This window comes from Heloderma suspectum, chromosome 2 (assembly GCF_057233095.1).
Source record: "Heloderma suspectum isolate Gila_16-S chromosome 2, 16-S_ref, whole genome shotgun sequence".
Classification (NCBI taxonomy): Eukaryota; Metazoa; Chordata; class Lepidosauria; order Squamata; family Helodermatidae; genus Heloderma; species Heloderma suspectum.
Genome location: NC_139459.1, coordinates 174584135 through 174608624, shown reverse-complemented (window position 1 = coordinate 174608624; position 24490 = coordinate 174584135). Strand labels below are relative to the sequence as shown.

The window sequence follows — 24490 nt, the reverse complement described above, 5'->3', positions numbered from 1 at the left end:
GGAGAAGCCATCTCTTCAGTGGACATCCCCAAGGAAACAGGGCCAGCTCACTCATACAGCAAGCAAGCACAGCATCTTTAGGGGTGGCAATAACACAGCATGAGCCGCATGAGGTGCACCCCCAGGCTCTCTTGCGACGTCAGGGAGGATTTCCGATATGCTGCTGTCTAAACCACGCATGGTGAGCCACCACCCTCTGGCATTTTGCAAGGGATTGCCTTTGGCACCCAGTCTTTTGCACTGGCACCGGCTGGAGAGCTTTGATTCAAGACAAAGCCTTTGGGAGACTAGAATGCTGGACTAGCTGGGCCTTTGGTCTGATCCAGCACAGCTCCACTTGCGTTCTTCGGAGAGGTGAGAGCAGCCTTCCCCAACCTGCTCCCCTCCAGTTGTTCTGTACTTCCAGCCCTAGCCGGAATGGCCAATGGTCAAGGATGCTGGGAGTTGTAGTCCAAAACATCTGGAGTTGTTCTGTACTTCCAGCCCTAGCCGGAATGGCCAGTGGTCAAGGATGCTGGGATTTGTAGTCCAAAACATCTGGAGTTGTTCTGTACTTCCAGCCTTAGCCGGAATGGCCAATGTTCAAGGATGCTGGGAGTTGTAGTCCAAAACATCTGGAGTTGTTTTGTACTTCCAGCCCTAGCCAGAATAGCCAATGGTCAAGGATGCTGGGATTTGTAGTCCAAAACATCTGGAGTTGTTCCGTACTTCCAGCCCTAGCTGGAATAGCCAATGGTCAAGGATGCTGGGAGTTGTAGTCCAAAACATCTGGAGGGCACCAGGTGACTGAGCAAGGAGGGGTGGAAAATATTTTTTTATTTTATTACATTTATATCCCACCATTTTTCCTCCTCGAGGAACCCTAGGCAGCTTACATTATCCTCCTCTCCATTTTATCCTCACAACAAGAACCCTGTGAGGTGGGTTGGGCTGAGAGTCTGTGACTGGCCCAAAGTCACCCAGTGAGCTCCCATGGCCGAGTGGGGACTAGAACCCAGGTCTCCCGACTCCCAGGCCAACACTCTCGCCACTGCACCACACACGACAGTTTTGTCCTGTGGCACAGTGGAGCACAGGCGGAGACAGGGCCTTTCCTGGCCACAGCACACTGCCCATGGTGAAGTCTAGAGATCTGCCAATCACAGATAGCAGCTGGGTGTGCTTCCTTGCGTGTTCAGGCACCCAGGGGCTCCATGCTAACAGCCCCATGGAGGATTTAAAATCAGCCGTGGTGGGTGGCAGAATGCTCCACAAGAAGTCAAAGGACATTAAAGTTTCTTCTTTGTTGCCAAACTACACCAACCCCTATTGACCATAAAGTAACCTATAGAATCAAAGAAGTGCAAGAGGTGCTTTTTGGAATATAGAAAAAAAGGTATGGTTTGGTAGTGGTGCCATCTGTTGGCTACAGGAGACTGTTTTAGCATTAGGCCCCCAAAGAGAAGGTTCTCCTGCGGAGATCTGTGGTCCATGAGTTCCATTCCGGTGGTCCACAGAAAGGTTGCAGGACAGTTGAGAATATGTGTCTTTGGCCCTGCAGTTGCTTTGTTTTTTCTGACTTCTGAGGTTGAGGCTATTTTGACCAAGGCCAGATTATCAAACAAGTTAACAAGGTCCTGCCCTAGGGTCCAAGATTTTCACAATATGGCACTACTGCTGTCTTTTCCCCTAAAAATGTATCAGCAAAAGGGGCCTTTCTCATGATTTTCATAATAAGCAATGGTTTCAACAATGATGCCAATAGTGAATAAACATATTATTAAAATATGAGCTATGTATGTGCTTTGGCTTGCAGAAAAAGAAATATTAAGTTTCTGTATACTGAAAGGTCTATAAACCTACCCTGGGAAGAGATATTCCTGCTCCCAACTCGGGATTGACCGGCCCAGGGTTCAGGCCAGTGTAAATCACCGCACTACACTCATCTGGGAAGAGCCAAAATAGGAAGGGCTGTGGCACACTGGGAGAGGGCGTGCTTTGCATGCAGGAAGTCCTGGGTTCAGTCCACAGCATCTCCAGTTAGGCTGGGAAAGACCCTGGTCTGGAAAACTCTGAAGAGGTGCCACCAGTAAGTGGAGACTGGGGGGGGAGCAAGGGGGATTTTTGCCCTCTGGATCCCCCACCCACCCTGCAGGCTGCACTCTGTGGGGTGCCACACAGTCTGCGGGGTGCCCCCAAAAAGAAATTGGCAGTCTGTACACTAAAATGCTATGTGGCGGGCGGGAAAGTGGCCTGCGTGCGGTGTTGCTCACCCCTGGTGTAGATGATACTAAGACAGATGGACCAAGGGTCTGACTTGGTATAAGGCAGCTTCTTCCTATAGTCCAAAGTAGACCAGTGTAGGCTGGCGGCTCTGATTTCGATGGGGCTTCTGGTTTCAGTCAGAACCAGCCAGAATTCTAAAGCAGCTCTCCAAGGTGCTGAACCCTACCCCAGCCCCAAAGAGGTTCAGCACTTCAGATAGCTCCTTTAGAGTTCTGGCTGGTTCTGACTCAACCCGAAATTGGAGCCACCAGCCTCCACTGAAGGAGACCAAGTGAGGTGGCTAGTTGATCTTCTCCAGGCTCAGTGTGAGATAATGGGGTCGGCTCCAATGTAAAAGGCCAGGGAAGGGTATTGCTGCGGTGGGGTGGCGTGGGGTAGGGCGGGGTACCTCCAATCCAGTTCTCAGGCACTGGTTGCCTCTCCCCTCCTGCCACCTACCATGGCTGCCCTGAGGGTATGGGGTTGTCGTGGCACACACATGCACACGCACCCCGCCACGCACTCTGGCATCTGGCCTGTGGGACCAGTCCTCCCTCCTCTTAATCCTGTTTGGAAGGAAGGGGCCCTCCATTTCATCCCCTGCCCCCAGCCTGAGCCCCACAGGCGCATTGCCTTCTGACGGCCTCTAATGCACTGAGCTATGATCCCGGCGGCCCTGGCTTTGGCACCAATCCCTTTTCACCGTGGAGGGAGGCACACCGCTTTCCGCTTTAATCGGCTGCATTTCAGCTACTACCAGAGCCACGGGGGGAGGTAAAGAAATCACACACACAGCACTCAAAAATCACAACGCGGTATTTATGCTCCACAGACCCAGCAGCTGCCACCTCCCTTCCTCTCCTTCCACGTTCCCAAACTACATCGTTCTTTCTATCCCGGTCCTCCCCCTTCTCTACTTCTCCCTGTCACTGCCCTCTGCATTCCAGAATCCAGGGCTTGTGTCTTTTCATTCAGCAGCACAACAGATATGCAAACAGAGAATCTGGTGCCTGATCCTGGATTCTGAATTTTTCAGGCAGAAAAACCCATCTTCCTTTAAAAAACAACAAAGCTTCTGGTCCTTAAGGCTTAGGAGGAAAGCATGAAAATATGTAGCAGATCCTGATGACATCTTAAACATCTATCTCAGATGGGTTCAGCAGGACTTCCTTTCGATGATCAGATTCAGCACTCTGAACAGCTCTTTACACTCCACTCCACCCCACTTTTCCTTGCTCCTTGTTGTTGTTCAGTCGTTCAGTCGTGTCCGACTCTTCGTGACCCCATGGACCATAGCACGCCAGGCCTTCCTGTCCTCTGCTCTCTCCCGGAGCGTGCTCAAGTTCATATTCATTGCATCCGTGATGCTATCTAGCCATCTCATCCTCTGCCGTCCCCTTCTCCTTTGGCCTTCAGTCTTTCCCAGCATCAGGGTCTTTTCCAGGAAGTTTTCTCTTCGCATTAGGTGGCCAAAATATTGGAGATTCAGCTTCATTATCTGTCCTTCTAATGAGCACTCAGGGATGATTTCTTTTAGGATGGACTGATTTGACCTCCTTGCAGTCCAGGGGACTCGTAAGAGTCTTCTCCAGCACCACAGTTCGAAAGCATCAATTCTTCGGCGCTCAGCCTTCCTTATAGTCCAGCTCTCACAGCCATACATTACTACTGGGAAAACCATAGCTTTGATTAGACGGACCTTTGTCGGCAAGGTGATGTCTCTGCTTCTTACTATGCTGTCTAGGTTGGCCATAGCTTTCCTCCCAAGGAGCAAGCGTCTTTTAATTTCATGGCTACAGTCACCGTCTGCGGTGATCTTGGAGCCCAAGAAAGTAAAATCTGTCACTGCTTCCATTTCTTCCCCTTCTATATGCCAGGAAGTGATGGGGCCAGATGCCATGATCTTCGTTTTTTTAATGTTGAGTTTCAAACCAGCTTTTGCACTCTCCTCTTTCACCCTCAACAAGAGGCTCTTTAGATCCTTTCCTTGCTCCTACAGCCTACTTACTGCACACACGCCCACATCTATTTCCACTGCCTCCGTCCTTGTAAAAATATTCCAGATTCGTAGGAAACCTAGCCCTTCTAAAGCAAAACGATTTTGAAAATAAGTAAATGTATGTCGTTCTGTTCAATTTATACACTTTGTGTTCTGAATGGTGGCATTTTATTTTAGGGGCTGGGAGAGGGTAGGGTGAAGACGGAGCTGCCAGGGGCTGACCCACAGCCCACGTTTATTTTGGCCTTGTACTCACTGCAGCATTCCTCTTTTGGGGATGCTTCAGTCCATTTACATTTAGCCCTTGGTACTCTGACAGTGGGCAGGGGAGGGCTGATCTAGCCATCAGTGAGAGCACTGCAGATGGGCGCTTAATGTCAGGCAGATGGGGTCATAGCATGTTCAGGATGTAAAACTCCATCCATCCCTTCTGCAAGCAGCAGCTATAGGATCACTCAGGGTGGAAAGATGCGGCTGGGGGGTGGGGTGGAGACTGAACAGCCTGAGCAGACAATGGCAGAAAGGGTGAAGATGTGGAAGGAGAAAGTCAAGCTGTATGGGTGGCAAACTGTTTAAGCTGAAGACAAGATGTAATATTTTTAGAGCCTCAGGTTTAGAGCTCTAGAACAGGGGTGGGCAGACTTCATTCAGGCTTGCAGGATCTACTTTGTTGTTGTTTTTTAAAACTCTGAGATCCACTAACTGGAGCCTGATGCAAAAAGACACTGAGAATGAAAGAATCCTCAGACTAGGAATTTCCTTTGAGTACCAGACTGAACAGAGGTCACAGTCCTTCCAAACATACATCCACTCCTATTACTCCAAGTTTTCTTCATTTCACCAGTATAATTTAGGGAAGGGGGAGTCATTTTGATGCTGCCATTGTTAAACACAACTGGGAGTCTGAATTCCTTTTTGATCACCCAGAGATCTACCAAAATATCCAGATCCACATTCTGCTCATCCTTGCTCTAGAATTGCCTTCATTGCAATCAATGCACTTCACACATACCTATTCTTCTCCAGGAAAAAAAAGAAAACACCCCTGCATATCAGAAGCTGGCTGTGCACAGTGCTGATTGGCTAGCCCCAATGATGTCCCCAATTAAATTTTCCTTCCCAAATCCCAAAGCTGTTTTGCATTTCAGAGTAAAGCTATGAGGAAGTTAGGGTCAACCACCCACAGCTGAGGGACACACTGACCTAGTTTGCACAATCACCACAGCCCACCATAGGTTATGGCACATAATTTTGAGTATGCAAGCCACGGCAGGTGCCATGGTTTCTTGTGTCGTGTGAACCTACACAGCATGGGCAATGCAAGGGTTAAACCACCATTGGATAACCCTAGAACAATCCTTGCATAACACATGACGCCTGAGTTTGCACAACACAACAACCCAGGGTGCCTGCTCACCATGGCTTGCATATTCCAAATGGTGGTTGGCATACCCCACAAAGCCCTGCAGGTTAATTAACCCAAGGTGGGTTAGTGTTACTTGTGAACAGGCCCACTATGAATGTATTTTTCTGTTATGTCTACCTTCACCCTTCCCTCACTACCCTATTAAAACCTCTCCACAAAGACCGTATATATATGACCAAACTATCCTAAGCACAGCTTTGTCATTCTGGGGTCACTTAGTGAGGTTGTAGTCATAATCATGGTCAGTTAAGTTATTTTATTTATTTATTTATTTAATCAATTTATATACCACTCACCATATTTAAAGAAATCTCCAAGCAGCTTACAGAATCAGAGATTAAAATCCATCATGATAAATAAAAATGTTTTAAATCTTTAAAACCAAAGCTAAAAGCACAATAATGAATAAACAAACTAACTGGGTAGTACAATCGTTCAGGGAATGCCTGGCTAAAGAGATGAGTCTTCTACAGGCACCTAAAACAAGCCCCAGTTGGCATGTATTTTCTACCAATATTTTCTACAAAAATAAATCACTAAAGTGATTTACAAAAAATAAAGGGACAGTTTAAATACACTGATAGCGCATTAGCTGTAATACATAATAAAATTATAATATATTACAACACAACATAGGATGCTTCCAGATGAGGTTTTCATCGCGCCATTGCTCTGCCTCATTCACAGAATTTTATGGGGCTTCCAGATGTCTCTGTGTGCCTCTTGTAACCCTCCCATGTTTTCCCACCACTCCTTCTGGGTTTTTTTCCCCCTTACGATGGAAAATCCTTCAAGGAAGAAAAGACTGAATAGCTGCACAACGCCTTCTAATGCTGTGTGCTAGGACCCCTCCATCTGGAAGCACCCATTGACAGCTCAGCAATTAGCAATCAGTATTAAGAGAATGAGTAATAAAATGCCTAACCGAGATCAAGCTAGCAAGAAGATCGAACCGCATCATTCTGCTAAGTGCCCAAGAGAATTTTACCAGATGTAAAGAGCAGATGAGTGGTGAAAAGTGTAATGATCATCTGTAACCACCCAGATTATCTGAAGTGGTGAGGAACTGGGGGGTTTGGGGAGGACAAGCAGACACAGTCCTGGTTGCTCAGCATCTTGTGAAGCAAAAAAAAGAGGCAAAGCCTCAAAATGCTACAAAAAATGGAGAGATTTTGCTTTGATAGGAGAACTGCACTCTTGTGTCCCTGAAGAAGGCCTTCACTGAAACGTGTTGGACATTTTGCTATTTTACTGTTTTTATGCAGTTCCATTTTTCAGTACCATGTTGAGGCTTTGCCCTTTCTTTCCTTCCTTGTATTTGCTGGTAGCCCTTTTTCTCCCTTCAGTGTCCTATGAGCCAGACTGCCTCTGGAGCGTTCGTTCTGTTCCGTGAAAGTGCTCCCTGCACATACACGCATTTTGGCCCTGGTAACACCAGAAGCAGCTCTGCTATGAGGTAAGGTGAAGCAGCTGCCTCAGGTGTAGGCCCCTTAATCATGGCAGAGAAGAAGATAGAAGTGTTGACTCAGGGCGCACTTCTCCTGCACAAGGCCAGTTGAAATGAGTGGGACAGTTGTGCAAGAGCACAGTCATTTCAGGGGGACCTGTGCAGGAGAACTTCTTGGTGGATTCTGCTCCATTTTAATTAGGAGAAAGGAGTACCATTTGGATTTTCCACCTAAGGAACCAAAGTGTCTTGGCCTGATCCGAGGGTGTAGGGGAGCCAGGGCTCCCAGGGATGCTGTGCTGGCACTTTTTTATTAGCAGGGACGCTATTGTCATCTGCCACTCTCCCACTAAGAATTTCCTGTTCCCTCTGAGCTTAGCTGCAATTTTCACAGTAGCTTGTGGGGTGTGGGTGGGGGGAAAATGGGGACAGCAATGAATGTTGCAACATACTGTTCCCTGTTGTAATGCAAAGTATTTTGAGGTGGCCTGGTCTTGAACAAGCAATTAAGACCCACTAGCTTTGCAAAAGATCTGCTCCTGGTGGAGGTGAAAACACCTAGAACAGGTTTGTTGATATGAATCAACACAGCTGCCTGAATGTGTGGACTCTCCTTGGAGGTGTGGCTATGGGGACTCTCACGATGAGCCCCTGAACTCTAAACTTTACTGCCTGACCCTTTGCGCAATTCTCCCACAAGTGACTTTTCAGTGCCGGTAGCACATTATTTCATCCTCATGTAGCACATGGGGGGGTGACATCCAGAAGGGGTGACAGCCTTGCCAAGTTATATGTGGAAATAACCACGTCGCTGTTCACCACTTGTTTAAAAAAATGACTGAATGAGTTCTCCCATGCATGACTTTTCCTGGAGATTAATGTATAAGCTCCAAATAATTTGGGGTTTGGGTTAAAATTACTTGGAGCTTGGAAGTGGCAGGAGGGCTCTGTGGGGCTCATCAGCAACTGCATGCTAAAAATATCCGAAAAATGTGCCCATGAAAACCATAGGAATGAATGAGGGAAGTCCTGCATTTTCTGTATCATGAAATATTGCACTTGGAATGCTTGGGAAACTGGAATATCACTGTAACAACAGCATTTTCTGAAGGGAGGACTTGTGAACACCACGAAAGGGAAATCAATGTGCTTTTATTCCCCAGATCTCTGATCAGGTGGAAAGACCTCAAGTCTTGTTCCTTCCCCAGATGCCAGGTTCATTTTATTTCACCATATAGCTCTACCTTGTCTCAAAGGTCCTAGGGCAGGTCATACAGCCTTCTCAGCAACTGGATAATGAAAGGAAATACATTTCTTTATTTACTTATAGAATTGATACCCCTGCCAGTTGCTGCAAGCAGCTTCAAAGTGTCTCCTACTAATAGTAAAAATAGTAAAACACCATCTTCAAATAAAAGCAGCAGAGCCAGCACAACGTGTTCTCCTGAGTTACAGGTATATGTACACATGGCTAGGGAGGGGGGATTATTAACAGCAAAATCAGAGGGAAACAAAGTGCAGGAAGCACAGTGACAATCCTGTTAACAATGCTTTTGTGAATGGCCACTCTTAATAATGGGATTGCCACTGTCTGTACTTTCTGCATTAGGGGAGTCATGTGTCCTCTTTTATGGAAGACAGTCCTCTATTAGAAGGGCTGCCAACCATCCTCTATTTGAAGGCATCCTCGATCTGAACATCTGTCCAAGGTTGGTTTAAAGATAAAGAATCATAAGAACTGCTGTTGCCCATCAAAAGTTGGCACCTGAATGGCAAACGAAGCAGATAGGCACACAGGTCACCTGGTCTTCCACACGATGGTGAGATGTACTGTATTTCATTTAAATTATAATAATTGTTTCTACATTTTCATCTATGCACATGAATCAGCACGTGCAAATCTTATACAAACCTGTCCTCTTTTGCTCTCCTTTTTGATGATACATTTCCTTTTTTCTGGCAATTCATAAGTGGACACCCTGCATATACCTGTAACTCAGGATGGCAGTCCTTGCATCGGATGACATAGTCTTTAATGCGCCACAAGATTCTTTTTTGTTTTGTGTCGTAATTGGTGGACGCATTGATCCATCTGTCCATCTACAGTTACGATACAGCCCTCAGCCCACCTGCTCACTCTCCCATCTCTCCAAGTGGCTGAATCCATTTGCCCAAACCATTTCCATTTTCCACCCCTCTCCTCCCAGTCAGCCCTCTGCACCCATTTCTATATACATGCGCACCCATATGCATGCACACAGAACACACCTTAATGTGTTTCCACTTATGTTCCACTCATGCACCTGTGTTAGATGTCAAGCCTTGCCCTGCTGAACAGGGATTTGGATTGCAGTCTTCCATGGAGGCCTTTTTGTAGCATCCTCAAAAGTGACAGGGAACATAGCCATAGATATAGGAAAATTTAGAGTCCCTCACCAGCCTGCACTTCCAGCTCTGGGCTGAAAGCTGCCGTTTGCAGGTAATGATGACTGGGGATCAGGCCTTCTCAGTAGTGGCCCTTCCCCTTCAGAATGTGCACACTTGACACCCACTCTTACCCGTGTTAGGTGCCAGTAAAAATGGTTTATTATTTTCCCAGGCTGTTTTTTAAAATCTTTTGCTCTTGATTAGTTGCTGTTTTACAGTTTGTGTGTTTTACTGCTTTGATTTTATCTGCTGTGGTTTTAGTAGTCTTTTTATTTTTTAATGTCCTGTTGCTGTTTTTCTCTCTTAGTTTATTGTTTTTTTCTGGATGTCACTTGTAAGCTGCTTCATTTATTTTTTAGTGAGGCAAGGGTAGAAATATATTAGAGAAAGACATATGCAGGCAGAAGCACAAGGCAGATAAAAGAAAGTGATGGTAACCCTGTTCTCTTTGCCTCATGTTGGTTGCCTTGCCCATGGCTGCATTCAGCAGGTGACTACCCTAAAGGGTTGGAGCCCCACTTGATGTGCATCTCTGATTTGTTTTCTCTATGATCACAACAATAAAGTTAGGACAGAGCAGGGCCAACCCTGCCATTAGGCAGAAGCCTGGTTTGCATAATCGCAGCGAGAGAAATGACACAGTGGCTTGTTAACCATGCCACCATCATGTGACCTGGGTGAGAGTAAGCCAGACAGCTGATTTTGGGTGTCATGAAAGGACACAATGGTTGGTTCATTATTTATTATTGTTGCATTTTTACTCCTAGGGAGAGGGACATGTGGGATTTTCAGCTTCAGGTACCAGAATAACGTGGTGAGCCTGTGGGACGGTACACCCTGACTGAGGGGTGGGTGTAAGGGTGAGCATCATTTGCAGTTCCACCTCAGGCAACAAAATGTCTTGGGCCAGCCCTGGCAGAGGGATCAGCCTAGAAACTGCTGGTGCCTCCTTAGGGAGGCTATTCTCTTCCTACATGAGCCATAGGCATAAACAAGTTCTCTTTCCAGCTCAGAAAATGTAGCCGCTTCCCAGTCACTTTGGCCAACATGGTTGTCTTAGGCCTTTAAAGCTGGGACAGCCAACATGGGGCCCACAGAGAGCAATATGTCTGTGGCGGACACCACTCTTGGTGTCCTTCAGGCTCCCTATCCCTCCTGATTTTTATTTTATTTCTTAAGGTATTTTAAAATTAAAAACTTTTTTTCAGCTGGGAGGCCAGTGCACAGCAAAGTGCTGCCCTTCAGTGCCATCTTTATTTGGGTTCAAAAGAGTAGTTTTTTGTTTGGGAGCTTTAGATCCCTCACTTCTGCCTTGTATGTAGGTTCTTGGGCAACTTCTTTTTCTTTTAGTCTCACCACTTTTCCTTCTGGGAAATGAGTGTTTTGTGATGAGCCATGCCCACCATGGCAGCCATTTTATTAATGGAGAAGGCCCCTCCCCCCACCAACAGTGGCCATTTTGTGAGAGTACCCATGATACTGTCTCAAAATTCCAAATATGCTCACTGACCCAAAAAGTTTGGGGGCCCTTGCTTTAAAGTGTAAGCATTGTCTTAACCATTAGGGGAAATAGACAGAAAGGTAACCTCAGAGAAGCCATGATGTCTAGTGGTTGGAGCTGGGAGGGGGCAGGATTGTAGATTCTGTTACCTGTTCTTTGGTGAAAGTCATATTAGATTAGGAAGAAGCCAAAGGGAAGATGAAAGGAAATACTCTTCCACACTGTAGCCTAGTTCACAAATAACACAAAGTCACAGTGTGGTTTATTGAAATCTGGCTTGTCATTGTGCCTCAACCCTTCCCTCAAACAAACCATGGTTTGTTAACTAGCTAATAACCACAAACAGAAGCCATGGTTTGCTGTCAGCTTATGAAGTCTGGCTTGTTTAAACCATGGCTTGTTGTGATGTCTGAACCCAGAACCGTGGATTATTTCTGTCTTGTTTGTGTTGCTGTCTGCCCAGAAATAGAGGTACTCAGCAAGAGCAGCTGAAAATGAAATCTCTCTGAAGGTTGGGAAAATGGGCAGGAGAGAAACGAACTAGAAATAGGGAAAACAAGTTGCAGTTTGTTTGCTCATCTGCAAACAATTCATGGCTAAAGCAACAAATCATGGTTAACATAAACCATGGCGTAGTGTTACGTGTGAATGCAGCCAGTATGTAATTAACCTTTGGAATTCGTTGCCACATGATGTGAAGATGGCCACTAGCATGTTGTTGTTGTTTTAAAGGAGCAGATTAATTCATACAGAGGAGAGTAGTTCTCATAACGGCTATTAGCCACAAGAGCTAGAACCTCCATTCTCAGAGGCAGTATATCTCTGACTCCTTCTGGGTGCTGGGGACAAATAACAGGTGATGACTCTATCTTGTGAGCTTCCCTGGGGCATTTTGCTGCCCATTTGGAAACAAAAGTCCGGTTCACACAAGCATGTTCATCACTTGATGACTGCAATGTCAAATGATGATTTCCATGTGTGAATGAGCCATCCCAGATCCAACACTAAAGGCAGAACCTTCATATGTCCTCACAAGGCCTCCAACACAGGGGTTTGCCAGTAAAGCCAGTTCCCACGTCTAGCTACTAGGTATCACTTGTGAAACATCTAGTGTGAACCAGGCCCTCCAGATAGTTATAACCCATTAATCTTACTCAGAATGGCAATTCTTGGAGGGTGTTGGAATGAGGCCCTGTCCTCGCCCCCTTTCTAAGCCCTCTTTCTGATGGGAATTATTTTGTATTGCTGCTTCCTGTTGAAACGGCAGTTAGCAGAGAAAACAAAAGGCAGAACAGAATGAGCCCTTACCAGTCCCACATGTATACAAAGGCTTAAAAAAAGAGAGGACACCACACCCTTCTTTAGTGAAGAAAAGGTAAAATGGTTTACTCACAGTTTCTTGCATAAAAATGCAGGTACAGCACATAGTTTCAGACAAAGTTTGTTCACTCCATTTCTTTGTGTTCTATAACATTGGCTGGAGAGAGAGCAAACATGTGTGCTCCCAGCAATGGTGAAGGTCAGAGACAGGGAGGGAGGGGAGGGGAGGGGAGGGGAGGAGCAGGAAACCACACTGTAGGCTATAGAGACTCTAAGGCTAGCTGTGCCCAAAATTCCCATGAACTCTCTGCAATACTGCCCCACTCCTGTAACATGCCAACGAGGCTGCAATATTCCCAACATTTTCTTCTGATTCCAGGCCATAAGCATCACAGGATCCCAACAAGACAGCGCACCATGGACACTGCCAACTTTCCACGACTCTGCTTATGGTCACTGTGGGCCTTGGGATCTGATCCAGGTTGGGTCTGTAGCCAAGCAGCCACCCAGCCACACTCGATCAAGATAGAAGGGGACATCACCCTGGGAGGGCTGTTCCCCGTGCACGCTCGTGGCCCAGCTGGGGTACCATGCGGGGAAGTGAAGAAGGAGAAGGGGATCCACCGGATGGAGGCCATGCTTTACGCTCTGGATCAGATCAACAGTGATCCCGACCTGCTCCCCAACATGACGCTGGGCGCCCGCATCCTGGACACCTGCTCTCGCGACACGTACGCCTTGGAGCAGTCGCTGACTTTTGTTCAAGCACTGATCCAGAAGGACACTTCCGACGTGCGCTGCTCCAATGGCGAGCCCCCCATCATTGCCAAGCCGGAGCGTGTGGTGGCCGTGATCGGGGCCTCGGCCAGCTCCGTCTCCATCATGGTAGCCAACGTGCTTCGCCTCTTTGCCGTAAGTACAGGGACAGGCGGGCCTTTAAAACGGCATTTCCCAGGAAAGAAGCCTGAACAGCAACAGAGTGGCGGGGTGGCTGTCTGGGTCTCTGCTCCAGGAAAAACCTCAGGACTGCTGGCTGGAGAGGTGTTTCTGGAAATGCTGTCTATTCATTGATCCAAATATGTATTTGCAAAGTCAAAGCCAGCTTTGGATTAATATGTTAGGGCACTTATCAATGGTTATAGAGAAAAGAAGAAGGTATCAAATTAAAAGTATAGATTGCATCGCTCTGTAGGAAAAAATAGTGGGTTTGCCAATAAACTTGACAAAAGAAAAAAAGGTAATGCCAGGCTGCAGACTTTGAAACCTCTGTGGTTATTGGCTGTAATACTTCTGGCTTTTTTTAGAAAACAAAACCTTAATGCATTGGAGGGGGGAATTTTACTTTGAACAAAGCAGGGGGGTGAGGGAGGATGGAGTGCTTTACTCTACCCTTTGGGCTATTTTCCCAGTCAAAATCTCCCCTGTTGTTGTTTTCTCCACAGAGGAAAACATATAGAATCCTGCTATCTTCCCCGCCCCACCCCCCCATGGATGAGAAAGCAGCTTGTGGGGAGGGCAATTTTGATCAGGAAATTGTTGAGCACCCCTTTCTCCCTCACAACTTCTCCAATCAAATTTGGAGTCTCTTTCATAGCCACATACAAGGAAATACAAAAACCTTCAGGAAACACTCTATATGTTCCACAGATCTCATCTAGTTTGGACCTTAGTTACAGATCACTATCGATATATATGGTGGATGAAGAAGAGAAAAAAAGAGAATGGGGGTGGTGGCTAGAAATGGCTAGGAATTTATGTATCCTTGCGAATGTATGTCTTTTGTGATTGCAGAGATGCCTGGAATTTGGGTGCCTGAGAATTTAGCATTCACATTTTTCGAAAGTTTCTAATCCTCATGTTTGTGGAGATGCATTTAGTAACATGAAAGCTTCTACATATCTTTGGTGTACATAGTGTTCCTCTCCCATGGCTTCTCCCCACTTATAGTCTTACTATTCCTCACACACAATAACATACTGCACTATCATGCACACAGGGAAGTTAAAGAGGACTAAAAAAATCCTTCAGAACTTATATCTGAAAAGATGTCAGAGGGGTGTGCGCGTGCGCGTGCGTGCGTTCACTGTATTATCCAGCAGAGATAGGACTAGAAGCAATGCAGCAATGAGTGCTTCCAAATATTTGATACCAGGTGCACATTTTTCTCAGTCACCTTCCAGATCAATGGGTGTGTGGAATAGTCTAGTTATGACAGCTTGTCAGCATCCCCTTTATCTGGTTGATGAGGATGAGGCCAGGCTCTGCAAGGCTAATACTTCTGGGATTCCACCCCTGTGTGCCTGTCAGCTGTAACTTGGGCTGCATCAGGGAATCTTTCCCTCAGGATGATGCCCATATATTGGCATAAATATGGCTGGGAAAGAGAAAGTGGGGAGATCAATACTGCCTGAAGCCCCTGACCCAAGTAACATAGAGTAGAGGATGCATCCAACGTAGCTTAATTTTTGAAGGCACACTCCAGCCCCACTCATAGAATCATAGCTGGTAGGACCCTCAGAGATCATCGAGTCCAACCCACAGCTCAGGGCAGGATCTGCACTGCAGGGTGCGGCTATAGCATCCCTGGCAGATGTCTGACCAGCCTCTGCTTAAATACCTCCAGCGAAGGACAGCCAACCTCCTCCTGAGGCAGTCCGTTCCACTGTCAAACAAGAACGCCTCAGCCCACAGTTTGGGACTCACTGGGATAAGCCATCCAGAGAAGCTTACTAATTATCACTGCATTTCACCAGTGGAGAAAAGGGGAGCTTATCAAATGGAATTCCCTTTGGAAGTCGTCAAGAAAGGCTGTGGTGTCCTTTTCACCCCCAGCCTCATCCCACATGCCACTTCTCAGTTCACTTGTACTTTTTTGGTAAGGAATCATAGAGGAGGTTTGTGAAGGGCAAGACAGGATTCTATTCCATTCCATTCATTTAATATATTAAAAAGTGTATCCCACAGCTTCCACCCAAATGGGTCCTCAGACCAGCGTACAACAACTACGGGGGTCGGGGTGAGGGACTTAAATAAAAATCAGCCATATTCTAGCAGCGAGGGTGCACAATCCAAAACAGAAGTAGCAGAAGAAGAAAGATCAGCGGACAGATAGGTGAGCTAACTCTCCTTAAGGAGGAAGGGCTGAGTTCTCATAGGAACACAGGAAGCTGCCATATACCGAGTCAGACCCTTGGTCCATCTAGCCCAGAATTGTCAGTACTGATGGGCAGCATCTCTCCAGGGTTTTAAGCAAGATCTTCCAGCTCCTACCTGGAGATGCCAGGGATTGAACCTGGGACCTTGTGGATGCAAAGCAGGGGCTCTACCACTGAGCCACAGCTCCTCCCCAGGCTGAGTGTGGGATTGCAACCTTTTTTTCCTGGCAGGGCTCCTGTGCCTGTAGCCAGGCAGAAAATCGGCAGGCAAAGTCCTTTCCTGCATGAGATGTGATGACAGGGGGAAGGCTGCGCCTGCTGAATTTCTGCATAGCCTCGTCACATAGGAGAGAACCCTTGTTGAGCACTCAGCCGCAGATCAGCCGCCCAGTCACACATAAGCACACGCCTGACCTTTCAACTATACTTCGCTGGGAGTCTCTGGGATGGTGTGGTTGGGGGGCGTAGGGGCAGGGGAGGTAGTCAGGGTCAGCTGATCTGTAGGAGAGTTGGCAATTTTTTTCCCACGTGCCATATTTGGCAGAGGTTCTTAGCAGCTGCCAGGGAGGAAAGCTGGTACTGGCAGGGCTGATAAAGGAGAAGGGCAGAGCAGAGAGGATGAGCCCAGGTGAAAGGGTGGAATAGCCACAGGGTGGATAAGCAGAGTGGGGGAGAGAAGAGGCTGTGGTGAAGGTGGATTGGTGGAGAGTTCAGAGGGGAGGGGCAGGCCTTGTCTACGGGGCTTCAAACTAGATCCTGTCAACACCCCTTATGAGAAATTTACAGCTTGATCCTATGAGTGCAATGGGGCTTACTCCCAAGTTAGTGTACATAGGATCACAGCCTTAGTCACTTCAACTAGATAATGCTCATGAACAGTGCATAGTTAAACTATGGAATTCAGTACCACAAGACATAGTGATGGCCACCCATTTGGATGGCTTTACAAGGGGGTTAGACAAATTCCTGGAGGAGAAGGCTATCAATGGCTACTAGTCCTGATGGCTATACGCATCTTCCAGTATTAGAGGCAGTATGCCTATGTACACCAGTTGCTGGGGAACATGGGTGGGAGGGTGCTGTTGCACTCAGGTCCTGCTTGTGGGTTTCCTGTGGGCAGCTGGTTGGCCACTGTGTGAACGGAAGGCTGGACTAGATGGACCCTTGGCCTGATTCAGCACGGCTCTTCTTATGTTCTTCTTAACTCCTAATCTTTCTGCCACAAAACAAAACCCAAACTTCTGCCCCATTCCTCACCTCTTCACACAAACTCCCTGTGAAGAGTCCAACCCAGCCAAGAGGACTTCCTTTCTCTCCACCCCTCAGAGAGAGAGAAAGAGATGCCATAGCTATTGCTTTACATTGTTATACATGTGCACCCCACGTCTGAACAGTGAGAAGTTTCAGGGGTTCCAACATTTACCCGGGTTCAGTTTCCTTAGAGGGAGGTCACTGGAGACTTTCTTGATATAAGGTTTACTTACACATCTCTACAGGCTGAGCATTAGATGAGGGCTCACAGCATTAGCCCTCCAACAGATCCCTGCTCGCCATCAGATGTCTAGGGGATGCCAGAGTGCCACAGGATTTCCTGCAGAGAGCCAAGTCATCTCTCTGCCTCCCTTCCAGACCCAGTTCCTCCAGCACAGATGGACTTCTTGCTGCAGACACTGACCTCACTCATCCCTCCCCTTGTCTAGTGGGGAAAGAAAGATGAGTCACCTCCACCCATCACCTAGGCCTTCTTGGGCTATCTATCCCAGCTCCTGTTGAAACATAGCACCAGAATGGTGCGGGCTATCCATTGTTCTTTGTCAGGTCTTAGGAGATATTGCCTCAAGGTACCCATGGTGATAGCTCTGCTTACAGATCTTAAACGTCAAGGATGACATAGTTGGAAGGGATCCTGAATCTATTTGCAGTCATAGGCACAGGGCTGTAAGGGACCCCTGAAAGGTCATTCAGACTAACCCCAAACCCATAATAATGTATTCATCAACCCACCCACCCCAATTAGTAAAGTAGGTATCCCATGTATAGACTAAACCTGGGTGCTAAAACACAGGAAGGGAAAGTCCTGGTTCGCATGACATGATGGTCATCTTGTTAACCACCCTGTGTGTGCCAGTCATCTGCCGGCTGGATTTACATAATTACCCCTTGCTGGTGTGACTTGTTGGCCCTGATCAGAGGGAGAGGGTGGTTAAGGGAACTACAATGGGGGGGGGTAGGGAAACCACAACGCATGTGCCCATCACATGACTGGGAATTCCGCAACACACTGTGGTTTACTTACCTATCCCTGTTGTAAGTTAGTTCCTGGCCTCCCACCATCCCTGCCACTGGTTATCCCAGTGGCCGTCATGCCAGGAAAATCTGCCCGCCCCCCACTCCATCCGTCACTATGCAGTGGCAACCATAGTGTCCAGCCATGATGCCTAGAGCATCGCTGGAAGTGCGGGATGCTCTGGGCCGCCACCTCTAGGGTCGCAGCCTAGAAACCACCTGGAGCCCGTCTTAACCTCCAGAGAGCCCGCTGCACATCACGGTCAGCCACCCTGAGGCCCCTTAACCCCGATGCAGGAGGATGATTACCCAGTGTGATTTACTAACCATTGTTTTTAGGATTTTCTTGCCACACACGACACGCTAAGCCATCGTGGTCCACATAACACTAACCATGGTAGCTCAGTGTTACCTGTGAACAGGGCCGTTGCGATGTCCAAACCCAGCAAAGGTGAGTGGTTGGGGTGGTTAACAAACCATCCAGAACCCAGTGGTTTGTTAACCACCCACCTTCTTTTTAGTACCCAGCTTTAGTCTATGCATGGGATACCAAGTGTACTAATTGGGGTGGGTTGATAAATATATTGTTAGCTGGAGCATGCAGGGAGTTGTAGGACTTTTTTCCTGTCTAATCATACATAGGATTGTGCCCTTAGACACATCTCTATAAAATACCCAAAGTGATGTGATCTGAGTTAATTAATATGGAGTAGGTACCACTTGCTGATCCTTTGCACACAATCATTAAGGCGTAAAATCATTCATATTAAGTCACATCTATTCTATTCTATTTTAATTTCCAAAACACAGGGAACAGATGTCATTGCTTCGTCATCCAAGCAGTCAATGGTGCGATCCAAAATCTGTTTTACACCTACTGGGAATAATCTAAGGAAGGCTACAATCCTGTCACCACTTACCAGGGAGTAAGTCCCACTGAATTAAGTGAGACTTACCTCTGAGTAAAGCCATATAGAGAATTGTGCAGTAAGCCCACCAACACCTCCAACTGAAGACTGTTACAAACTGCAGATGTTTGGGCACCAAGGTCATGCCCAACTTTTTCTCTCCCCTGTTTTGCTTAACATCCTGCCTGAAGAAGAATTCTGGAGAACTCGAAACTGTGCTCAGTATTTGCTGACATTGTAGCTGGTCCCTAGTAAATGTATCACCTTATTGTGGCTTGTGGACGATGTAGCTCAGGGATAAACTAGATGTGACATTGATTGGGTTCACACAACATGCTAAGCCACACTCAGTGGTTGAGTGTGGGTTGTTGTTGAACCATGGGTTGTTTGTTCCACCATGGGGTTAGCATGTTGTCTGGACCCAGGACATTTTCTGCAGGGTGGCTTATAAACCATGCAGTGTGGCTTATTTTTCTTGAATAAGCCACCTTGAGAACCCATGGTTTGTTGCTGGGTTGTCACAGTGGATAACAAGCCACACTGCATGGTTATCAAGCCACCCTGCGGAAAATGTCCTGGGTTCGGACAACATGCTAACCCTCGATTCAATAACAACACACACTCAACCACTGAGCGTGAGTTGGCGTGTTGTGTGAATAGCCCCATTAATTGCCTTCATGCAATTGCAGGAAGGCAATTAATGGGCATGTTTTTAAAAATATAACAACCATTTATCAATGCTCCCACCCAAGCAGCATCATTGCGAGGGGGGAGTTAACCCCTCCCCCTTCCCCCCGCGATCCTCACCACCATTACCCCACTGCTCTTATTACATTTTTACAAAATTAACATTAATTGCATTCACACAGATAGCATCAAGTCTTGTTTGGCCCCTATAAGATCATAATGGGCACAGAAAGGGAGAAGCAGATATGGTTATTGAAAAGTTCATTAAAAGAGTTACTTTTAAAACCAGGGGTATGTCAGCTGTTGCCCTCCAGATGTTTTGGGCTACAACTGGAGAGCCAGTGTAGTGTAGTGGCGAGAGTATCGGACTGGGACTCAGGAGATCCAAGTTCTATTCCCCACTCGGCCATGAAGTTTACTGGGTGACTTTGGGCCAGTCATTGACTCTCAACCTAGCCTACCTTGCAGGATTGTTGTGAGGATAAAATGGAAAGCATCATGGCCATGTAAGCCGCCTTGGATTCCTTGCAAGGGGAAAAAAGGTGGGATATAAACGTAATGAATAAAAATAAAAATACACCTCCCATAAACCCTGACCATTGGCCATGCTGGCTGGGGCTGATGGGAGTTGTAATCCAAAACATCTGGAAGGCTTGGTTTAACTGTAAACAAACATGTTTGAGCAACATGTTTACATTATTATTAGAAGGAAAACTCTTGAAACACCTGCTTCACTCATGCCCTAAAAAGGTTGGGGGGGTAGACATTACCTGGCACCATACTTTCTCTCTCTCACACACACACATGCACACACACGAATTATGAGTACAACAGAGTGGGGAAATGGTGTTAAGGGCTAATAACTAGCCAGTGTGCGGTATTCTTGAGTTTCCCCCCAGCAGCTGGCAATGCAAGAGAGGGATGTTTCAGCCCCCCTTGGGAAGCCAGAAGGCCCTGGGAGACCAACGTGTCTGCCTCTCCTGCTTTCTCACAATCTGTGAGTTCACAGACATATCCAGACATTCATGAGCGCAAGGAAATCCTGAAGGGAACCCGCTCAATGGGCTCCTTCACACAGAGCTTTTATCCTGCGTTTCAGATTTCTCCTTCACGGAAGTTTGAGGGCTGTTTACATGACGCCGTGACCCTCCTGCACTAAATGCCCGTTGTTCCATTTTTAAATAGATCGCAGATAATGAGCTATCAAATTACCCCCTTGTGTTCCGCTTCAGCTTCCTCCAAGAAGAAAAGGCTTAAAGCGGCAAGAAGAGGAGCGAGATCAGTGAAAGATAATGGAAGACTCAGATACGGGGAGAAGGAGGGGGAAGGGGTGGGGGGAAAGGAAGCACGTGAAAAAGGGAGTTGTCGTGATCCTCCCCCCAGAAAGCACCATTTTAAATGCAGGATTTTAGGCTGGTGTAGAAATGCCCACACTCAAGGGGAGGGCCACAGATGTCAGCCTGCCTGCCTTGCACACCTTCTGCCATAGAGACCTAGCTCAACACTCTCGCTTGCACACGGGCCGGGCAGCTGCAGCCTGACATGTTCCTCCCCCCTGCTTCCCAGCCTCAGCTGTTCCTGACTGGAGCTGCTGCTCATTTCACTAAAACCTCCCTAATCCCCATCACTAATCGCTTTAATGGGGCTTCTCACAGACCCAGCGAGACGGGAAACAGAGATGTTGCGGAAAGGGAAATGGGACAATTTGGTTCTTCCGACAGACCAAGGGGGGGGGGGCACCTCGCTTTCTAGGCAGAGCGGGATGGATTAAGATCCAGGATTCCCTCTGGGAAAGGGGATTCTGGCTAAGGGGGGACCAAGAGTCCTGGGATCTCTCTCAAACACTGGGAGAGGATCATGGAGATAGGAATCAAAGGGAGTTGGGAAAGAGCCAGGACAGTCAGCTTAGTCCTTTTTGATGCCCCCGGGGCTCAGTTTCCTCTCCCAGCTTCTGTGAATGGGAATCCCTCAGGCTGTCCCTCATGCAGCCCCCAAAATTACAGTGCTGGAGTAAAGCAGCATTCTAACCCCTAACTTCCATTTCCTGTGTAGCATTTTTGTTAGTCATTTTCAGTGTATAAGCACAATGACGCTCTGATACAGGCCAGACTTCCCCGACCACCATGGTGCCCTCCAGATGTCTTGGATTTCAACTCCCATCAGCCCCAGCTACCAGGGCCAATGTTCAGGGATGCTGGGAGTTGTAGTCCAAAACATCTGGAAGGCACTATGTTGGGGGAAACTGATGTGGTCTGTGGGTGTGAGAGAAAGAGAGCATTGCCCAAGGGCACTTACTGAGCTTCATCACAGAGCGGGGATCTGAACCTCTGCTTCCCTCATCTAAACCCAACATTCAGTCGACTTCTACCGCAGCAGCTGTTGTATGCTCAGTGTGGCCCTCTCAGGCCTCCTGGGCCCTGCACAAAACATCACAGGTTGATTCCCCGCTAGGGCCCTTTAGCCCTACAGAGGCGTTGTTTTCCCGCGATCATCTGGAAGAGGAATTAAAATGGTCACCCCACAGGGCATTTATTAATATACAGCATTATATTATATGGCAGTGCTCCTTCCCCATGGCCAAGGTCTTTCCATAATATTTACTCACAGGTACGTCCTGTCAGGAAATGTCCCCTGCAATGTTCATCAGTAGCTCCCTTTTTTCAAGTTCTGCCCATTTTATTGCTTCTTGTTCAGTGCAGCTGGAAATTTCATGATGAACTACCGTTCAGTCAATCGGTTTCTCTTCAGTGTGGTGGTGGTGGTGGCTTTAATTACTGACTTCTTGGTGTTTCTTTCTTTCTCTTTTATAGCAAAATAACTGTTTTTCCTCTAAAACAAGGGCGCAGAACCTCTTTCAGTCTGAGGGCTGAGTTTCACTTCAGAGAAGCTCTCTGGGCAGCAGTCCAGTGATGGGCAGGGCAGGGGCAAACTATGAGCATATTTTAGCTAGTACTGTTGTAAGTGTTATAGTAGTGTTATAAGAGAAGCTGTTATTGCCAGTAACTAAGCCTCAGGAGACACATTTCAGCCTTTTAGATGTGGGGGGCGGGGGGGCCTGCACAAAAGCCCGGAAACCACAAAACCACTTTTGGGGGCTCGGGGCAATTTCCTTTCATTTGGGCTGAAGAAAGGTATGTGTGTGGGGGGGGGGGATAGGATGAGCAGAGCAACCCTGTGTAGGTCTACTCAGAAGTAATTCCCATTGGGTTCCACGTAAGCATGCACTGGATTGCAACCTTAACTGGATATTTTGTTGTTTTTCTGTGGGGTCAAATATGTAGATTGGCTTTAGAGCTCAAGCTCTTTTCTCTTGTACTCAGTTTCTTGGGTGAATTATTTGTCCTTTGACTAGCCAGGCCTCCATGGCAGCCATTATGTGATTAGCCACAGCCTGGGTGATAGCCATTTTGTGGTGGTGCCCACAGGACTTTCTCCATTTCCCAAATGTACCCACAGAGCCAAAAAGGTTAGCAGACCACTGCACTAGAGGCTGAAGTGGTCTCTCACTTGAAGCACCTTTTATCAGCTTTAGCTAATACGCCCCCTGTGACCCTGCCTCCATGGAAATAGCTGGCCCCTGTTACTCATGCTCTGGTAACCTCCCATTTAGATTATTACAATGTGTTGTATGTGGAGCTGCCTTTGAAAATGGTCCAGAAACTGCAGTTGGTCCAAAACAGGGTTGCACTATTGTTAATTGGGAGTGGAGAATTCAGTCAGATTATATTTACAGCAGTGCTGATTCTGGGCCCAATTTGAAGTACTGGTTTTGACCTTTAAAGCCCTTAAAGGCTCGGGACCAGCAGGGGATCTGAAAGATGGCCTTCACTAACATATTGCTACCTGAACCTTGAGATCCTCTTCAGAGGCCCTGCTCCAGATGTGCCTGCCAAGTGAAACCAGGTGGCTACTAGGGTGAGGACCTTTTCTGTGGTAGCACCCTGGTTGTAGAGAATGCCCTCCCCAGAGAGGCTCACCTGGTACCTTCTTTATGGTCATTTCAGTTCCTGGTGAAGATATTTTGATTATTCCAGGCCTTTTGAAATGTGTGATCTTAACTTTTAATCCATGGCTTATCTGTCCTGTATTTTTAGCTATGCTGTGAAACTGGTTTGCTGACAATTTTATGTTTACGATTATTGCATTTTATTATTTTATGTCTGGGAAGCACCCAGAGAACATTGTGATTAGGTGGCCTATATAATGCCATAAATAAATAAATAAATAAGCAAGCAAGCAAGCAAGCAAGCTCTGCCCCCTATCAAGAGGTCACCATAGCTCAAGCCCCCTGGGTCCCAACTCCCCCCTCTCCTAACAGTTCCAATGAACTGCAGTTGTCACTTCACACTTCCACAACAGCTGCATCTGGCACTGTTAGTTAAATGGCTACAATTTGTCATTTATATTGGGTCAGCGACATGTTCAATGCTGAAAAAACCAGCATGGAAGTGATAGAGTCCCTGCCCCGAAGGCCTGACAATCTGAACAAAGGAACAGAACGAAGGTGAAGAGGAAGGATAGGACTTGATGAAGGGGTAGGGAAGAGTTAAGAGACAGGCGAGCCTCTGGTGGTCCAGAAAAATATTTACAGAGGAAGTAGGTACCGCAGAAAAGTTGAAACGGGTGCAGAAATTCAGCCCCAGGGCCAAATTCCACTTCAGAGAAGTTCTCCGGGGCCTCATCCCAGTGGTGGGCAGGGCCTATTGACAAAAGGGGCGGGGCCAAAATAGCAGCATATTTTAGCTTAAAGGTCTTCCTGCCAGTAACGAAGCCTTAGGAGGGGCATTTCAACCTTTTAGAATGGGGGAAAAAAACTGTGCAAAAGCTGGGAAACCATCAAACTATCAATGGTTGGGGGAAAGGGGTGGGGTCAGGGGAAAGGGGTGTGGCCTTCTGGGGAAGCCCAGAGGGCTGGATTGGGACTCCAGGCCTGAGGCTCTGCACCCCTGGATTAAAAGGATAGAGAAGGAAGCAGTGGAGGCTGGTGGCTCTGATTTTGTTGGGGTGTGAATCTATTCTGGGTTTCAGCCAGAACTCTAAAGGAGCTAATCAAAGTGCTGAACCCCAACCCCAAAATAGGTTCAGCACCT

At 47.2% G+C, this 24490-nt stretch overlaps 1 protein-coding gene across 1 annotated transcript in view; it reads left to right on the top strand.

The window, feature by feature from the left end:
- The first annotated feature begins 10139 nt into the window (after positions 1-10139).
- Positions 10140-24490, top strand: part of LOC146353328 (metabotropic glutamate receptor 6-like) — a 37422-nt gene continuing 23071 nt past the window's right edge. Inside the window, exons 1-2 of the mRNA XM_084836248.1 lie at positions 10140-10270; positions 12744-13276. Of these exons, the coding sequence (XP_084692374.1) occupies positions 10255-10270; positions 12744-13276 (549 nt within the window). The 5' untranslated portion in view covers positions 10140-10254. The remainder of the gene's footprint in view (positions 10271-12743; positions 13277-24490) is intronic.